This window comes from Rhamphochromis sp. 'chilingali', assembly GCF_963969265.1.
Source record: "Rhamphochromis sp. 'chilingali' genome assembly, chromosome: 18".
NCBI classification, from domain to species: Eukaryota; Metazoa; Chordata; class Actinopteri; order Cichliformes; family Cichlidae; genus Rhamphochromis; species Rhamphochromis sp. 'chilingali'.
Genome location: NC_137945.1, coordinates 15,078,478 through 15,097,681, shown reverse-complemented (window position 1 = coordinate 15,097,681; position 19,204 = coordinate 15,078,478). Strand labels below are relative to the sequence as shown.

The following is a 19,204-nucleotide window of genomic DNA, read 5'->3' as shown; positions in this document are numbered from 1 at the left end:
GTACCCGTAGGTAGATTTGGTCTACAGTCATGAGTCATCCATCCTCATTGCACATTTTCAACAGACAGCAGATACTGTAAGCGTGGTACAAAGCACTGTAAAAAAATAGCTAATAATAATTTTGAGCATCACATAACCAATAAAGTAACAAAGCTATGACAAAGGCTGAGGTATGCCAAATTAAAACTAGAGACAACAGCAACACGTAGTCTAAAGAGCTAAAAATGGTTTGGAATAGGGGGTTACAAGAAGTAGCCACATGGGGAATAACTGAGGGTGTTCTTTGGGTGTATTTTAGGGCAGAAACTATGCTGATCATGTTGATAAGTTATTTCAAATATGTTTTTTTGTACCACAACAATGTGTCACTCAAAGGGATGGGCGACAAGAACTAATTTTATAGTGGTGCTGCTATCAGTGTTTATGTAACCTTAATTCATTCAAACATATCTGATGTTTTCAAATGTCTAGTGACAATGTCTACACATGTTTCTTTTCCAACTATTTATTTATAAGTGACTTATGTATGTATGTATGTATGTATGTATGTATGTATGTATGTATATGTATATATTGTACTATTCTTAGTTAGCGTATTGTCTGTCTTGTCTTAATGTTGGTTTAAAATGGAGCACTGTAACAAAAAATAATTTCCCCCAGGGATCAATAAAGTATTCTGATTCTGATTCTGATTCTGAAAGTTTTCTGTGTCATCCAGTGATGTTTGTTAGTGCTGTGCTTTCCATTCGTGGCTGACAAAGGAGAATGTTCAGAGTGTGGATTTGCTTTTCTATATTTAATGAAAATGCAGATAAATGCAGTGCATGTATTTCAAAATGTAGTTGGCCATAAAAACCAGAAGCCAGAGGAAAGGCTGACAAATAAGGTTTTGTTTTTTTTTACAAGAAGAAGTGCAGCATATTTTCTTGATTTATCATGACAGCCACTGAACTGGCATGCTCATGGTAATATGGTAACAATTGTTGTTGTTCTGAACTCAGGACAAAGTTACCTCCAGTTTTGAGCACTAAATGAGCAGTAGATCCATCTTTGTCAGTTAGGATATCAATCAAACCCATTCTTGATTGTTGAATCGGGAAAAACAAGAAAGGAAAAAAAGTATTTCATAGGGTAGCCACTGAATTTTTTTGTATAAGATTTACGACCCTTCATTACAGTGGAGTCTAGTTGTTTTAGGTACAGGATACTCTGTACCCAATTGTTAGCATAGCAATGAACAATGTCTCCTATATATAGTTAGCCTAAGTTTGAACTTAGCAGGAACTGTGCAGAACTGCTTTTGACCTTAGATGCACAACACCCAAACACCCTCAAATATGCTAAGCTTGGGTTGATAAGCTTTCAAAAGTAGCCATCCTCACTGTTCTGGCTACAGGGAGTATTAACAGTAGCATCAAAAAGGTATCAACTGACCTAATAGCCACGTGCAGAACAAGCTAGTATCAGTTACACATTTATATTACACATAAACATTAAGAGTTTTCGAGAGCCAGAAATCTAAGACAAAAAACCTACATAATAAGTATGTTTTTTCCTAAATGTATGTGTCTGTGTGTGTGCGTGTGTGCAGTTCCCAAAGTCTCTGCAGTAAGGGAGCAACAGTGGGGGCAAAGCGACACATGAACTGCAGTGACAGCAAACACCAGCATCCATGTCACAACACCACAGGAAGTCCTCCAGCGGTATGCATAGATGCGAGTGGGCAGACCTACATACACACACGTGCACTGCCACACAAACACACAAGGCTTCAGTCAGCAGCAGAGATCTGCTGAACCAACAGCATGGGCTCCGCCTGGATAAACGCGGGACAGAGATAAGCATCTGATGAGGAGGGACACAAAAGGAATGAAGACACGAAGGGTGGCACATTGGGGTCTAAATATGAGGTGTGAGATAGGTGGGTGGTGTTAAATTAAATCGCAGTTAATGGCGCTATGAGTGATGGGATGGAGGTAAAGTTGCATGACTGAATGGACAAGTAACAGGGGTGCAGGGGCCACTCATGCAAGATATGAGGCTGAGTTTTAAGGGTTTTCTCTCAAGACATAAAGAAACATATTCAGTAGCTCTGCTCCTCTTCAATATGTCATGCCTGAAATTCTGCAGGAATAATGGCCCCCAAGCTTTATGGTTTTCCTCTATGGCAATAATCTGAATTAACAGTCCAGTTCCTGGGCTAGAAATAGCATTTGCTTCAGGCTAATTGTAATAAATTGCATACAAAATAGCTAGCAGCAAATGTTGGCAGCCCAAGCTAAAGGGAAACAGTGCATTAAGTCAAAATGTACTGAAGGACAAATCTATTCTCACGCAACAACATATTTATCTGCTCAGTCTTGAGAAGCTTTGGGGGGGAAAAAAACACAGGGTTTCTGTCAGTGTCATTTAGAAGTGAAATGTTTTGCAACCACTGACCGACAAGACTCACTCACAAGCTTCAAGACTGTGCTGTGCTTAAGCTCTACACTTCAGTGGGTCTTTATTTTCTAAAGTTAATTCATCAAACGTGTCTTTTCATGAGGAAAGGGAACATAACTAGAGCACCAGCCCACACGTGTTTTTGGTTGGCCTTTGTCCTTAGAACTTAGATCAGAGGTTAGTCAGGGCCCAACCCTCATCTGACATCTGCCCTGACCCTTTGCCTTGTCACAGGCTTGTGTACACACACGTTTCAGCCTTCGGGCCCAGTCCAGACTGAGCTGGACCCCCCTTTGGTGTGTTTCCTGCGCTTTGTCGCACTTGGTCTCCCTAACCGTTTCTCCCGCTTCCCCAACGTGCTGATGAAAGAACTTCAGAGCCCTGATTCATCTGGGCCAAGGCCTCCTTAATGAAATGATGAACTCACTCAGAGACGCAGAGACGCTCTGGGTGCCAGAGAGGCTGATTAAAGAAAGAGTGGGAGAGAGAGGAAGGATAAAATGTATAGAGGGGGAAAGGAGGGGGAAGAAATGCTCCTCTCTTGAGGTGGAACTAGTTCTTCAATCTCTGCTGCCCCACTGCTCCAAGTGGAAAAGGGAGGAGGGAGGACTTTGGCCAAAAAAACCCTGAGTCTGATCCTCATTAAGAAGCACAAAGAACATCAAAGACTAACCCCAAACCTCTATCAGTCAGGAGCACCCACAAACGCCATGATATTAAAAGTCCTGAGCGCCATTCAGTGTCAAGTTCTGAGGAAGGCGCAGGGACTCGGGTAAATCTGGGCCAGAGAGACTTTGAGGTTATGAAGGTCAGTGGAAAGTTTGAGCTAACTCTTCCTCACCTCAGTCACTCCCCACTGTGAAAAAGCTTTTTGATGGCAGAAAAAGTAGGCGGCCATGATAACTAGCAGCTGTGGGTTAATAATGTTAACTAGCAGCTGGGAGTACATTCTTGGCTCAGTCAACAATGGTTTAGTCACATGCACATGAGTCACTAATCAGCTTTACTTTCCAGTAACATTTATACTCTCGCTTTGAAGCTGTGTCAAGGTCACTTCTTCAAGTGCTACTTCTTATAGCTACCCCCATACAGATGATAACTATAGCAGTGGTAGTAATGATGTGAACATCTGAGGTAACGCTTGGTGACTTTTCTTTTTATTTGAATGCTAATCACAGTATGCTGTGTTTTCATTTTAAAAAAAAGATGGGAAACAACTTATCTATCATAATGAAAATGCTGATTATACCATCTTCAAGGCAAAGACAAGGCATCAGTTTATTTAACTGAAGTAATTTATTTTTTACAGTTACATTTGCTCTAACAGTAATTTCACTGTAAAAAAAAAATGTGTGGGCAGTAGAAAAAACACAAAGGTATAAAAAAAGACGCACAAGAAAGAAAAAACAACCAGTAAAATTAGATTCTGGAGGCATTAAGGCATTTATTCATCATGGACTGGCTGAAAGTGTCAATTGTTAGAGAAATGGACTCTTAACCATAATAGTGCACGTCGCAGTTACAGTTTACAACAGTTAATGAGTATACATTTGATCTTGGTCATCCAAAATGTGCAGCTGGGCTTACTCTAATTGCATCATACCAAAATGACTCAACCAGCAGCGTCTGTTGTTGATACTGGGGACAAAAAACAGTAACAATGTCTGTTTTATTTGGCTCGGGTGAGGCATGAATCCAAAAAAAACTAAGTCTGAAATACTTATAAATTAATTGAATAAATTACAGCACACACACACACACATGCAAACGTCTGTGATTTATGGTTCAGCTTAATGTCAAGTGGGGGGATGTCTTAAATATGGTCATCTCCGTCAAGTGGTATTCAAAAGAGCTCTGTGAAGAAAAGTCAGGAAGCCAGGAAAGGTTAGCTTAAAGTCACTGTAGTCAACTTTAAAGTGAGAGGAATTACAATACCTTGTTTCAGACATAATTAATTCCATAAAAATCTGGACAGTTACATAATTTCTGTAGTTTTGCCTTTTTTACACCACGGTGGATTTTCTCATTTCATCAAAAAAAAAAAATCAAGAAGTGCAAACTTTTAGCTTTAATTCAAAGGTTTTCACAAAAGTATTGCATTAAATATTTAGGAATTACAACCATTATTATTCATAGTTCCCCATTTTTACAGGCTCACTGACTGACAACCAGTTTCAACGTCAGTTGAGGCCTGTTCCCTTATCGTTTTATGAGAAATTAAGCAGATAAAAGCTCTGGAGTAGGTTCCAGAGTGCTGGATATGCATTTGATAGCTGTTCATCGGAAATCATAATTGCCATTACATGGGAAAACCAAAATAAACAAGCTAGCAAAACCTTTAGACATGGCAAAATCAGTAATCCGGTATATTCTTTAAATAAGGAATGCACTGCAACAGCAACAACAACAACAGCTCAGCAACACCAAAAGGCCGGAAAGACCACATGAGTTGACTAACGTGCAGGATGACAGAATTATTTCCATGATTAAGAAAAACAACTTCAAAACTTCTAAACAATTCAAGAATACTCTCAAGGAGTTAGACGTATCATGGTCAAGGTCTACAGTCAAGAGACGCCTTTGTGAATGCAAAAAGCACCGGCTGCACTCAAGAACCAAAGGCCAAAGTAGACTTTGTTAGAAATCATGTAACAGAACCTACGCAGGCCTTAAAAAAGTTATTTGGACAGGAGTTCTTTGGATTACGTCATTGGCATGTATGGCTCCCATCGGATCAGGGCCGCTAGTGTTTATTGATAATGTGATTGATGAGTGGGATGTAGCAGGATGAATTGTGTATGTAATGGCACACTGCAATGTCAAAGGAGATGCATAAGCATTTCTCAAGGCAAAGAAATTAGACATTCTTCAATGTCCAAATCAGTCTCAACCCAACAGAGCATGAATTTTATTTATCAAATACAAAATCAAACAAGCAGCACCTGGAAGCTCAACATTTCCTGATATCCATGGACTCTACACTTCCAACAGTCACTGGCTGTAAAGCATTTTTATCCAAGTATTAAAAACAAGATATATATATATAAAAGACCATTTCCAGTACTTAACATTTTCATTAAGTGGCAGATCTAACAGAAGAAAACAGGTAAAATGAAAGCTTTAATTCATCCTTCCTTACACTGGTGCATCAAAGATATCATCAAGCTTACATTTGTGATTTCTGTTAAAAAGTTACTGGCAACATAAGGACTAGAGTTTGGAAGCACCAGAGTATTACTTTAGGATGACTAACAGACTGGCTGCCCCTGGGTGGGTCCGGGATGGGCGTGAGGTTTTGGGGGCGCTCCATCTCTGGGCTGGGGCCCGGGCCGGGCCTCGGGGGCTCGGGTCCTGGTTGGTGTGTTGCCGGGGTTGTGGGCGGGTGGGTGCATGGGGGCCCGGCCCTGGAGCAGGGTGCCGCCGGTGCATCGAGCCGCCTGGGGGGCTCTTCAACTGGTGGGGGGGATGGTCACATCTTGCAGGAGCTTTCTTCTCTCAGGAACTCTCTGCAGGAGGGGGAGATACAGGAGAGGTGGAGGAAGATCTCAGCCTGGGCGTTTACCGTCTTATGTAGTCTGGAAGATGTGTGGTTGGTGGGGTGGGTGCAGTTTTCTCTGTGGTGGGGTTGGGTGGACTGTCCAGGGCTCTGTGGAGCCGGGGGGCGCTACTGCACTGGGCCCCTGTCTGATGGGCCTGGGCCCCCCTTCCCTGGCGGGTCGCGGAGGGTGGGAGTGCCTACTGGGGTCAGCGGGGGAGCTGGCCCCAGGGAGGGGTTACCTGCCCCTCCCTTCCTTCCCTCCCCATCTCCAGCTGCCTCCCTCTTCCCGCTCCTCCACAACCACCCACACATGCAGGGCCTTGGAGTGGGGGTATGTCACCAGGGTGCAGAGGAGGCTACCCCCCCCCCCCTGTCCCCTTCTGGCTGCCTCTGCCTCAATTTTATCCCACAACTTAGACATTCACATTATTCACACTCTCATTACACATACATATAGGATCTTGGGGGTGGGCACAATCACGGAGTCCAAATCACCATCAGGGTGTACACCTCACCCCTGACGTCGTTGCCCACCTCTCAATTTTAAATACACGTAGACATTGAGGGCTAGCAGGAGGGACTATGCGCTTACCTGCTGCTCCTTGGCAGGTAGCTCCATGCCCTCCTGGGTTTTAATTGCACCTTAGAACACATATGCATCAACACTACAATGAGCGGGTGGAGGGAGGTTTGGAGTCTTCTCCCACCCCCATTCTCTGCGGCCTGCTGGAGCGGGAGGGCTAGTAGGAGGAGTTGGCCGTCCGACTGCGGTCTGGGGTGTGGGGCCTCCCTGCTGCTGCGGAGTCGGGGTGGTCTGCCTCTCCCCACCGCAGGGAAAAGGGTAACACCACCTGGGTCTGGGTGCAATTCCCCCCTCCAGGGGCAAGGGTACCTAGACCCGGTTTGTAGAGTACGCTTGGGGAGTGTGATTGTGTGTACAGCGTCTCTTTATGTCTGTCTCCACGTTGGTTGAGTGTGGAGTGAGTGCATATGAGAGCATGAGGGTGGGAATGGATGTTTGTGTCTGTGTGTGCCTGTATGTCTGTGTCTATATGTCAGGTTGGGTATCAGACGCCACCTCTCTGGGGACACCTCAGGCCCTCCAAGGTTTGGAGGCCTATCTCCACCCACCACCACTTCCCCTGCCGGTGGCGGACTCCCTCAGGTGTCGGTGTGTTGGTGGTTCTTTGTGTCTGGGGGTGGGCGTCCGGGTGCACACCGGCTCACTCCTTGGCGGCCGCTTGTCGGGGCCTGGGGCCTGGGGCTCGCTCGGGCCCCTTTGGAGGTGGGGTGCCCCCGGCCTCTCGGCCTGGGGCTCGGTCACTCAGGCGCAGCTGGGGGCCGGCGGAGCTCACGGGCGCGTCACTGCAACTCCCCCTGACTTCTGCTCCGCGGCTGCTGGGCGAGCCCTCATCTGGGACTCTCCTCAGCTCTTACTGGGACAGTGGCGCGGCTGCCCCTCTGTTGGTCTTCCATGGTCTCTTGTGTTCTGGGGGCCTCTGGATGTCTGGAGTTTTGATCTCCTCCATACCCGCTTCACACCCTGGAGGACGGGGCTGTGGCCCCCCCACACTCCCTAGCAGATCATTACATGGAGAAACCTTTGGAATGCAAGCATGCTGATCCACACAGGTATGCACACATGGGTATTCACAGACGCGGACTAAAGCTTTCTTGGCTGCTGCCTCAAAGCACACTGTGCGCTGTCTATCTTGCGTGCTGCACAATATCGTTTATTATTTAGTAAATACTGATATCTATGACTAGCTAGTTTATTGTGATGGTGCTTTGTTTTCTCTATTATTATGTTGCTCTTTGTTGTTTGCTGTCTCCTCTGTTTGTTTTTGTTTGTTTGTTTTTTTTTTTTTTTTCTCCATACAGGTGACCCAGGAGTTTTTTTTTTTTTTTTCTCTCTCTCTTCCCCCCCCTTCTCACCGTCTCTTCTCCCCTTTGGTTTTCTTTCTTTCTCTCCCCCTCTCTCTCTCATTCATTCCCCCTGTCCTATTTATTAAAAAAAAAAAAAAAAAAAAATGACAAAGGATGAACTGAAGCTCTGCCATCACGTAATGTCGCATACTGCTGTTTCTGATGTCATTTAGAAAAAAAAAAAAAAAAAAAAAAAAAAGGATGACTAACAGAGCGATTGAAAGAGAGAAGCAGAGAATAAAGGACCGAGCTAACCTTGCCAAAAGGTCTGATGATTGCTGCCCTCTCTTTAGGCTCCCAGCCACAGCCATTAAATCTCTTACACAACTGCTGGCCTTTGCAGTGGCTCCTGACAGCCAAGTCCGCATCATCATGGCATTCAGTGTCACATACAGTGCATAACAGAGAGTCTCGTTAAATATCACAGTTTTCCGGCCACTAAAGCAGCTGTACGCGCTCTGATAAGCTAAGGCGAAAGGTGCCGGGGCTGAGGCAAAATCATCATCAGTCATCAATCATAACAAAGAATGAACTCCGCAGAGTGATTTCAAATTTGTTTTCCCTTTCTAATTGGGAGCATTTATACAAAAGAAATGAGAGAGAATTGCGTTTCTGTAAGAGCCCTATTCATCTTTCAAATAGAGAATGGCTGGATTTAAATGCAGTAGGTGGTTTAATATAATAGAAAGGGCTCTAATTTAAAAAAAATAATCTTTTGTCTTCAGATTAAAGTATGAATCAAAGGATCAGCAGCCATTTGCTGATGCCAGCATCACACTTATTGGCATGCTGGTATTTCATAGACTATCCAGGGAGCAAAGTGGATTAGCCCAACTTGACCTGAAAATTCACAGCAAGTGAAAAGAAGGCAAAGAATTTACTGCGCATAGAATGCCTATAATTATTTGCCTTCTCTCATGAGAAATAGTATTACTGATAATGTTTTTTGATAAAGCAACAGGGCACTGCTTAGTCTGTCACTCCCTATTCTCCCTTCAGTCTTCCAGCAACCAGCTGGAAACTCCTATAATGTGCTATAGGGTCATCACCAAACTTCTCAGCACTTTCTGGATGGATGTTTTCCTCCCACAGCCCTTTGCTACGACCGCACCCAATCAGCGGCGTCCCATCCACTTACAAACCCCCACTTGTAGCCTCGTGCTAAACCTCCCATTTATCACACTGACAGGAGTGGTTTGTGGTTATTGACTGGGAGTGGATTATTTTCCCATCCACAAGCTCAGTTATCAAATTAGATACTGAAGCAAAATGTTTGGAATTTCAAATGAGTGGTGTCAGATGGCTTGTTTTTATCGAAGTGAGCATAAATTACATATAACCAGGAGGGGCTTGTCAGAGAGACTGTGTAAGTGAGAAAATGTGTTTACCTTATAGGTCCTGATGAAATGTGTCTTTTGCATCCTAGTTTGCACAGATTGTGTGTCAACGCAACGCATACTTACCACAAAATATTAGTGTCTGGAAAAAACATGAAGAAGAAGACTCAATTGAACTTGAACCAAAACCAAGGCAACAAAAACTTAAAGAATTTGTTCAAGCACAGACTGACTGGCCAGGGACACAAATCGAGAGATTTTTTAGCGGTCTTGGCCCCGACTGGTGATTGGACGCTAGTGTGTCTTCATTGTGAGTGAGGAAGACACAAAGCTCACCAAAATAAACCACAGGGGAAACGTTCTTAAAAACAAACCTAATCAGACGCTGAAATGACCTTCACCCAGCTGAACATGGACATTTTAAAGAAGGCAACAAAGGCAAAGTGACGAAAGCCAAAGCTATCCAGAGCTCAGATCCAGCCACAAGCCAGCAGCCTCGGTATGAGCAAAGAATCAGAGTAATTATGAGGAAAATTAAAGAGATGAGTGAAAAAGAGAAAACTGGTCAATGTCTTGCTGTCGGGTGAAGTTATGAATATGGAAAATTATGTAAGTACTTGACATTTGTTTTATTGTATAAATCTGATGCACTTGCTGTTGTTTGGTAAGGTAAAATATGTCATGTCATATTTCAACGTGGGTGTAAAGAAACTGCTTTTTCAGTTATTTGTGCCTCCTTATAGTAGAACATTACTTTATTTTCATAATTTTAACTGACAGCAGATCCTGTAATTTACTGCAGTCTGGGGGGAAAAAAATGTAACAATTTATTTTATTATGAAAAAAAAAACTGAAGAGAAGTCGGGTTTTGTTCGCACGTCAGTTACAGTACTTACTCACAAACAGCTTCTTCCCCTGGGCCATTCGGACTGTCAATAAACACTATCCCCCCACATCCCCAATAATCCGAGCCACGGTCTGAGTAACCCCCATCACTCAGCCACTCACACACAGACTTTATTCAGTTTTTTCTTTGCACAACTTTGTTTTCTAATGTGTCTCTTGATTGCATATATTTCTCCTGTTTGCTATTTATTCCTGCTGTCTACTATTTCTATTTTATTCTGGCACAGTTGGTGTGGAGCACCCACAATTTCATTGTATATGTACGATGACAATAAAGGGCTTTTCTATTCTATTCTATTTCTTAGAAAGATAAGCGATAAAAATCCGGATAGGCAGGTCACACTTAGGCTACGTTCACACTGCAGGCGAAAGCGCATCAAATCCGATTTTTTTGACCCTATGCGACCCAGATCCGATCATGGTATGACAGTGTGAAAGGCACAAATCCGATATTTTCAAATCCGATCTGGGTCACTTTCGAATGTGGTACTGAATCCAATACATATCCGATGTTTCAGAAAGCGACTGCTGTTTGAATGGTCACGTCGCATTAAATCCATCTTTTATGTCACTGACACAAAAAAGACGCCAATTATCAGCGCCGGAGAAGACATCGTGAATGCTTCCTGGCCATCCAGTGTAGATGTTAGTCAAACTGTTGGGAAGACAACGTGAACATGTTATTTGTACTGTATAATCTGCAGATTCTGACAGAAATCTGCAGCTATCCTTTGAAGCACCGCTCCTCTAAAACAGCAATAAGGATAATTATTAGGTTATTTACATTATTATGTAAATAACTAACTTCAAGCAAAAATTGGGAAACGTAAAGTCCAAAGTCTTTATATTAAGGGCCATCAGTCAAACAATACTGTTTGGTCTGGGTCTAAACAGAGCGCGTTGTGTATGACGTCTTCTTTTGCGCATGTGGGCCGCTTTGAGCGTTCACACTAGAGCGCGTTTGCTGTCGCATTTTATTTGTAGTGTGAACAGGCAGACAAAAAAATCGGAATTGAGCATTAAGACCTGCAGTGTGAACGTAGCCTTAGAGAAAAATTGGAAATTGGAATCAGATAAGAAAATTGCAATTGGTGAATCACTAATTTTCCAGTCTTTGATCACTTAAGCTAACTAGCTGTGGATTTTAACTTCACATCTAATGAGCAGATATAAAAGTTAGTTGCAAAAAAAAGTGAACAGACCTCCCGCCCAGAATGTGTCCTATTCTCACAACATGAAAAATCAGTTTTAAAAAAAGGCTCTGTAGTTTTCCAATTAAGACAATAAAGACTCACACAGGGGTGTGTGTGTGTGTGTGTGTGTGTGTGTGTGTCTAGGCTGACCTCTGTGGCAGTGACCCAGAATTTTTGATTGATTTGGAAAGTCATTAAAATCCCAGTTGGTGACTTCATATCATCAGCGTGGAGTTTGATGATAAGCCCCCACAAAAAAAGCCTAATTATCAGGTAACCCTGCACACTCATATACACAAAGACACACACTTAATATTAAGCATCACCACACAGCCTCACTCACATAAACACTGCCTCATTTTCTCCCCAACTTACCTATTTGATATTTTCCTTTGAACATGACCTTGCTGCAACATCAAAGGAGAGGCTATTTGACTTCTCACTCATCTGTGTCTGAGTCAATTTTTTGTTCCCTTCGCTAAAAAAAATGTCATAAGGCCTGATATCATGCATCATTACTGCTTGGGGGAGAACATGCAAAGAATGTTATTACACCCTGTGTTCCAACTGCACAGAAAGGCAACCAGATTGTCTCTAATCAGCAATAAAGAAGTACAGATATTTCAAAAACCACTGCTCGGGGTGGATGAATGACAGCTGTGCAGGGAGCTATGGCGCGTTCGGGAGTCATCATTTTAACAGTGTACTTTCCTGCCTGTGTGCTATCAAGCCTTATATCCTCCCAGACTTAAGATGACTATAAACATGATAGACGTGTTTGTTTACTCCTCAACTCGTTCCACAAGCGACGAAAACTCAGTGACGGGAACAACAATGTTGAGAAGTCTGCGAGCTCTAAGCTGCAGCAGCCAATGAGGAGCTTTAACTGCATCGTGCTTAGCGGCCTGTGTGCAGCTGTTGCCGTGGAACACAGGTATACTTCATTATCCTGCCATTCGTCTCGTCTGACGTTGTCAAATTTTGCGTGCACTTCCAAAGTTCTACTGCTTCTGAGAGAAAAATGTAGATACTTCATTACATCCTCTTTAGGAAGGAACTCATGAGAAGGAACCATTAAAAAAAACAAAAACAAAACAAAACACAGAATTTAAAAAAAAAAAGAAAGAGAGAAAACATCTGGTTCCTCTTTGCAGCAAATCAGCGTCCTGCTGCTGGATAGACAGAGAAGCCAGAAGAGGATGGATAATTCATTAGGCACGCACTGTTTAATGATCCAAAGCCATTCTGTGAGACAGCAGTGATGACTCAACCAAAAGTAATTCTAGCCACAATCTACTGTACAATAAGTCGCACTCCTCTTGTGGTATTTCCTTTTTTTCGGCGAGGGGTGTGTGTGGGGGCTTTTCAAAACAATATTTGCCTTTGACTTCATTTCTCAAAAATGACCTTTATGTTAACTCGCCCTTCTCACAAATACTTGATGATGGAACAAAAAAAAAAATCACAAGTCAGGAAGCAGAATGCAACGCGTCTGTTTTTTCCCCCTTTTCAATATTTACATGTAGCGCATAGGTGTCAAACTCTGGCCCGCGGGCCAAATTTGGCCCGCAGCCTAATTACATTTGGCCCGCGAAGCCATACCAAATTACTATTAGAGCTGGCCTACTGGTATTATACAGCTAATATATATATTGTTTAGTATTAAGCTTTGCTTGTTCCATATTCAGTTTTCCAGCAAAACTTATTTGAGTCCATAAGAAAAGATTCATTCTTATATCTGGAGGAAGATTTTTTTTTTTTCAATAAATATTAACGTTAGCCCGCGACTTTGTTCCAGTTTTGAATTTTGGCCCACTGTGTATTTGAGTTTGACACCCCTGATGTAGAGAGTGCTTTGAGTTTTCCTTAAAAACACTGAAGTTGAACAAAGTGAGCAATGTGAAAATGTCAGCAGAAAATGGATGAAATGTAAGATCAAATACACACAAGTATATTTGAAAAGATTTACTGAGCACTCCACGTACATTACATGTAATCTCACTGTTAAATAAAGGAATCTCTGCATGTAAATGGTCTGTACTCGTGTCCTTTAACTTTAAGTGCTTAAAATGTGTTTCTCATTCACTCATTTTCACACACACAAACACACAATGCTTGCAGAGCTGTCACATGAGGACCTTGCCTGGTATTGGGAGGGACTTGATCAGCATCTTGTCAAAGGACACTTGAGCTCATGGTGAGGTCAGAGATCAAACCACCAAATCTATAACAGCAGTGGACAACCTGCTGTACCTGTTGTATATGTTAGTCTGTCTGCTCTTTGCCAATCTTGATCACCAGTCAATCCTATTCAAAACTTGGCACATGTGTTGCTCAAGATCTAATCCTAGTGTCAAGTTTGTAATTATTTGGATAAGAGATGCTCCCAGCAAAAGCACTGCAAGGTCACAGATAACGCCACACTCCTGTGTCCTCGTATTTAAGTCCACAGATGAGATAACAGAGTTCAGAATTAAACCTTAACTGAACATGACTGCACTACATATTAATATCAATGAATTAAACTTGCTTTAAAAATATAAAATTTCAGTAATTTTGTGGTAGTAATAACTGTCACAATGTCTAACACTGATGGAGCTCATAAGCTTAGATACAAAGAGGTATCAGTATTTTCAGTGGAAAAATAAACACAGTGGGTAAAAACTCAAGATTACTGCCTTTTGTCAGAATGCAGCATCCCCAGTTAAAGGCGGAAAAGCACCAATATATTGTTGTCTGGCAGATAAAGCCACCGCATACCCTTAAATCTTTGTTTTACTCTCTTAAGAAACTTAAGAGCCCCTAAGGGACACGCTTTCAATCTGCTGTGAAAACAGCTGTTAAGCATCTCAGGAGCTTGGTCATTTCCAGAAGAGTCCGTTCAAGTGACTATCAAATTTGATCAGCCCGCTACATATGGCATTTCACACCTTACTAGACAGCCATTCACTCAAAGATTATGTTAATATAGTAGTAAGTGAACTATCGATAGAAAGTCTGTGTGAGGAAATTAAAGCTATGCATCATCCTCACCTTTACATTCATTTGATTTGTTTCCACAGCGTGTTTTAAGCTGCAGAGAGTGCATCTCCCACTGGTTTCAAAAGCCTGACACTGGCACAGACACTGCCTGCATTCCTGAGCTGGTAAAGAAGCATATTTTGGGATTATTGCACCAACACATCATTTGCCAATTTCCCAAGGCAATCACACAGAGACCAAAAGTATGATAACATGCCGCCATGGACATCCTGACAAAAAGTTAATGGGCTAATGGATTAAACAACACGGCATGGTCCCTTTTAATTATGATTGAATATTTCTTGGTTCATTTGCTTTGACCCTCTTCTTTTACAGTGTTGTTGTTATTAAATTGTGTTTCTCCTATGTGAGAACAACAACTTTTCACATTATATGAAGCAAATTTTGCCATCTGCTCAGAACTTAGTAAAGTAATTAAATCAAGATCAGATACGGTATTGCATTTGAACATGCAAATGTGACGCACTGGTTATACATCTTGAGCTGTCTTCCTGCTCTTTTAATTTAAAGCAGCTTTTTACACATTCACACTACAGCAAACGTGACACTGCATTCACTGCTGCACATAACAAGTACCAATTCATAATAAAGTCACCCCAAGGCCCTTTGCATTGTGGATTAAAGATGCTAATATATTAGAGTAAAAAACCCAATGAGCAGGCGATCTATTACGAGCAAGCACTTGGCAACAGTGGGACAGAAAAACTCCCTTTCAGCAGGAAGAAAACTCCAGCAAAACCAGGTTCAAGGAGGGGCAGCTATTTGCCCCAACCAGTTGGTGGTGATGGGAAAAAGAAGATAGCAAACGGAAACAGGAGAACAGGCCTAACTATAAGCTTTGTCAAAGTGAGATCAGTGATGATCAGTAATGGGCATGAAGAGGAATATGGAGGTCATAGTTTGTTATGCCATGGAAGCCTTACAGGATAACAGCACTGGTTAACATAACATGTTGGTATAGACCACCTAAGACGTAGTTAAAGACTGAGATGAATAGTGAAACAGTTCTCTTTGTATAAGAACTTTGATGGGAACTCCGTACAAGATATCTTCTTTTCACCACCCAAGACTGTTGACATAATCTGCAAATATTGTTGGAAACATGAGATGATGCACATCATGGTCCCGAGTGCAGCTGTCCAGGGTATAATAGCTCACTGAAAGACATATCACCATCTTAGTCACAGTTAATCCTTCTCAACACACAGATAAGTCTTTGAATCAAAAGCATGTATTGATCATATACATTGTGAAATTTCTGAAAGACAAAAGATAAATCGTGGTAATATTTCAATGTAAAATCTAAAAGACTTTTTGATCATTGAAATTCGTAGAGATTCTATTAAGTGTCTAGAAATAGATTTAAGGTTTTACTTCTTTTCAACAATGCAATGTCATTTTTCGGTGGATAATATAGAGAAAAATGTTCCGTGTATTTAAATTTCAAACATCATCATCAGTAATAATAATGGCTAAAGATAGTACCAAAAAGATGGCACTGGCAGTGGCACAGAACTACAAAATTAGTGGGCCATGTGTTCATTAGTAACATTAGCCTATGGACTAACTAAGAGCTTGACCTTGTCTTCAAGACCACATCCATCTGAAAACATGTCTGCTGCTGTTGATACACACTAGCACAGCTCAATAACCTGAATTTCCCCCAAAATTGACCACTGGGGTGGATGTGTTTAGCGTTTTCAAATAAATTAAATACTTTACATTGTCTGCACATAGCTCTGTGGGCGATCGTGGCTCAAGAGTTGGGAGTTCGCCTTGTAATCGGAAGGTTGCCGGTTCGAGCCCCGGCTTGGACAGTCTCGGTCGTTGTGTCCTTGGGCAAGACACTTCACCCGTTGCCTACTGGTGGTGGTCAGAGGGCCCGGTGGCGCCAGTGTCCGGCAGCCTCCCCTCTGTCAGTGCGCCCCAGGGTGGCTGTGGCTACAATGTAGCTTGCCATCACCAGTGTGTGAATGTGTGTGTGTGTGAATGGGTGGATGACTGGATATGTAAAGCGCTTTGGGGTCCTTAGGGACTAGTAAAGCGCTATATAAATACAGGCCATTTATCTCTGTGGATAATAGGTATGATAAAACGGATGCTATCATGCACAGATTCTCAATAATTCTAAAAAGTGAAGTAATAACTTGCAATCGTATACAGTTTTATAAACTGAAAAGTCTGCTTGGATAGCAAAGCAAACATTATGAATATAAAATAACCGAGGAAGAAAGACGCCACAATGCTGCCTGTTTTCGGAAAGACAAATCCAGGGCAGAAACGCCGCAGCAACAACAGTGTATTTTTGACAATGTCGACAAAAACATATTGCTGATTTCTTCTTTGACTCATGCAAATTGCACAGCGGCAAAAGCAACAATGCTTCCTCAGTACCAGTAATGTGAGTTGACATATTCGCATCTGCTGTAATGTTCTCTCTATATGATGCCAAGATCATTAGCTGTTATAGCTGTGAAAATGAACAGAGTGATGAATGACTTGCTGTTCTGCTGCTATGCAGGTACTTTTTTTTCTTTTTAATTTGATGCTGGTAATACAATATTTGAATGAGAGATGATTGCTCGCAATAAACTCGTCAAGTTGCTTATGTTATTGTGGAATGTGGATGCTGTGTGTCTGCACATCATAAAAAGAGAAGAGCCTGAAACTTGACCCCACTATCATCTGGTTCCAAGCAAGCAACGTGGGGAAAAACCCACAAAAAACATGGATGGGCTGAGTCAGAATGTGTAGTTTGCTGCTGAAGCTGCTTTTGTGTCCTTCCACCATCAAACCCAGCATGCCCTGCATACAAGCTGAGCCTAACCTGCACACAACATCAGCACTTCTGCTGTTCACACGCACACTACTGAATGTGACACAAACACACACATCATGGTGTTAGTACAGCTGCCATCGAAGATATAAATCCCAAGCCGTGCACATGTGCCGTTGTGGAACCACAGTGTGTTATAGATGCCACCCTTCTGGAGGGGTTTGCAGCAAACTGGCAATTTTCCATTGCATCCTTTTTCACGTGCTCTGTCACTCAACCTGTCACCATGGAGATGAGCTGTGTCTCATGCTGGAGTGCATACACTGCAGCATACAGCAGCAGAGGCGAGCACCGCTGACTCTGTCACACCTCACATGCAATCAGAAGCACTCCTTTAAACCAGCAGAGCAATAAAGAGCACTAAATCCAAGTCCCCAAATCCGGCTCTGTTCTACAGCCAATAGCGTTGTGCTTTTAATACTGTGAGTTGTAGTGGTCAATAAATGTGCCCAAACCTGAGTGTCACCTTACTTAAGACACAGCATGACACTCAATGAGAGGAGGCCTGAGGAGAAAAAGTTAGCTGCAGCACGTAAAGGGCAACTGCCACTTCAGAAAAGTGTCCTGAGTGGAGACTGAATGGGATCACACCGAGGAGTGGGGCAAAGCAGGGGGTCAACACAAAGGCCACACACTGTCACTCATATATAACATGTGCAGTATGACATTAACATAGATATCAATGAGCAAGAAAGCAAGAAAGAAGGCAGCATGTAACATTTCATATTTAAATAAAAATACATGTAATCATCGAGGATTGACTGTTTTCTGCTGATAACTGCATCATGAAGAGGAGTGTAATACAATGCAAGACAGCGCAGAGAGGGCAGCTTAACTGTTTTGACTACAGTAGGGCACAGATACAGGATACTAGGAAAGCAGCAATGTAACGGATCTATTTGGGTAACTAAAGTTAAGCAACAGCAGTATTTAACTGTGAGTAAAAACTTTAAACACGGCATCTTTAGATTTTCTGCAAAGTTTTCATAATTTAGACTTGGCATCTGTTAAAATCAAGGTCAACAGATATATATATGTGTATATTTGTTTTCTTACTGTGAGATTTGGGACTTCCTTTATGATCACTCGGAAGAAGGTCCGCGAATTGCACCCGGTGTCCCGACATGTCTGTTACAGGCTCTCAGGTCAGAGCTCCAGGACTTCACCGCTCTTCTCTGTGCTGTTTTAAAAGTAACAGCCAACTTCCGAGCAGGGGGCTGGTGGGGTGGGGAGGCTTTACCGCGTCGAGGTGACCGCGTCGCCGTCCGTGTTGCGCGTGGGAATCCTTCGACACTACACACCGGAGACGGGCGTCCGTGGATGACTTTCCCTCTGCCCCCTGTGCGTCTCTGAGCTGACTGTGTGCCAGTACTGCGGTGAAGCAGCCAGCTCGGTCCAACTCTCACCTGCCCCTCTGCTCTAAGAAGCCTTGTGAACGTAGTAGACTCGCAGGAACAGGAGAGGCACTATCCCTCCCCCCGTATTAAAAATCATAAAACTTTTCCCCACACACACAAATGACGGTGACTGCAGCGTTACGTCATCACTGTAAAGAATCCATAATAAAGTTTAAATCGGGGGCTGTAAAAACACAATAATGTTGGATTTTCATACCACATATCATATTTTCGGACATTTTGAACATTTTCCAGCTGCCAGAGTCAGGAAGCTCTTAATCAATGTTCAAAATCTAACTTGGGTGGTCTTAGAAATTATAAATGTAAAACTTTATAAACCACCATTTCTCCCAGTCATCGCATCCCGTGATACCAAAACATGCCATTTCACATTTTTGAAGACCACTGCGCAGTCACTTTAACTCTGCGTATTGTATCCGATAATCCAACGCTGTAATCTGTTTTTAAAAGAATACAAATACCTTTATTGATACCTTGTCTGAGCATCTGGGAGCATACAGTGCCACCTAACGGAAGGAAGGCGCAATATTTATCAGTACATGAGTTTTTCATAAATTACACATATG

At 42.5% G+C, this 19,204-nt stretch overlaps 1 protein-coding gene across 1 annotated transcript in view; it reads right to left on the bottom strand.

Annotated features, from left to right (window-relative positions):
* The window catches only part of kiaa1217 (KIAA1217 ortholog), a 132,880-nt gene extending 114,276 nt beyond the window's left edge, over positions 1–18,604 (bottom strand). The window contains exon 1 of the mRNA XM_080865377.1: positions 18,277–18,604. Coding sequence (XP_080721503.1) covers positions 18,277–18,346 — 70 coding nt within the window. The 5' untranslated portion in view covers positions 18,347–18,604. The remainder of the gene's footprint in view (positions 1–18,276) is intronic.
* Positions 18,605–19,204: the final 600 nt, after the last annotated feature.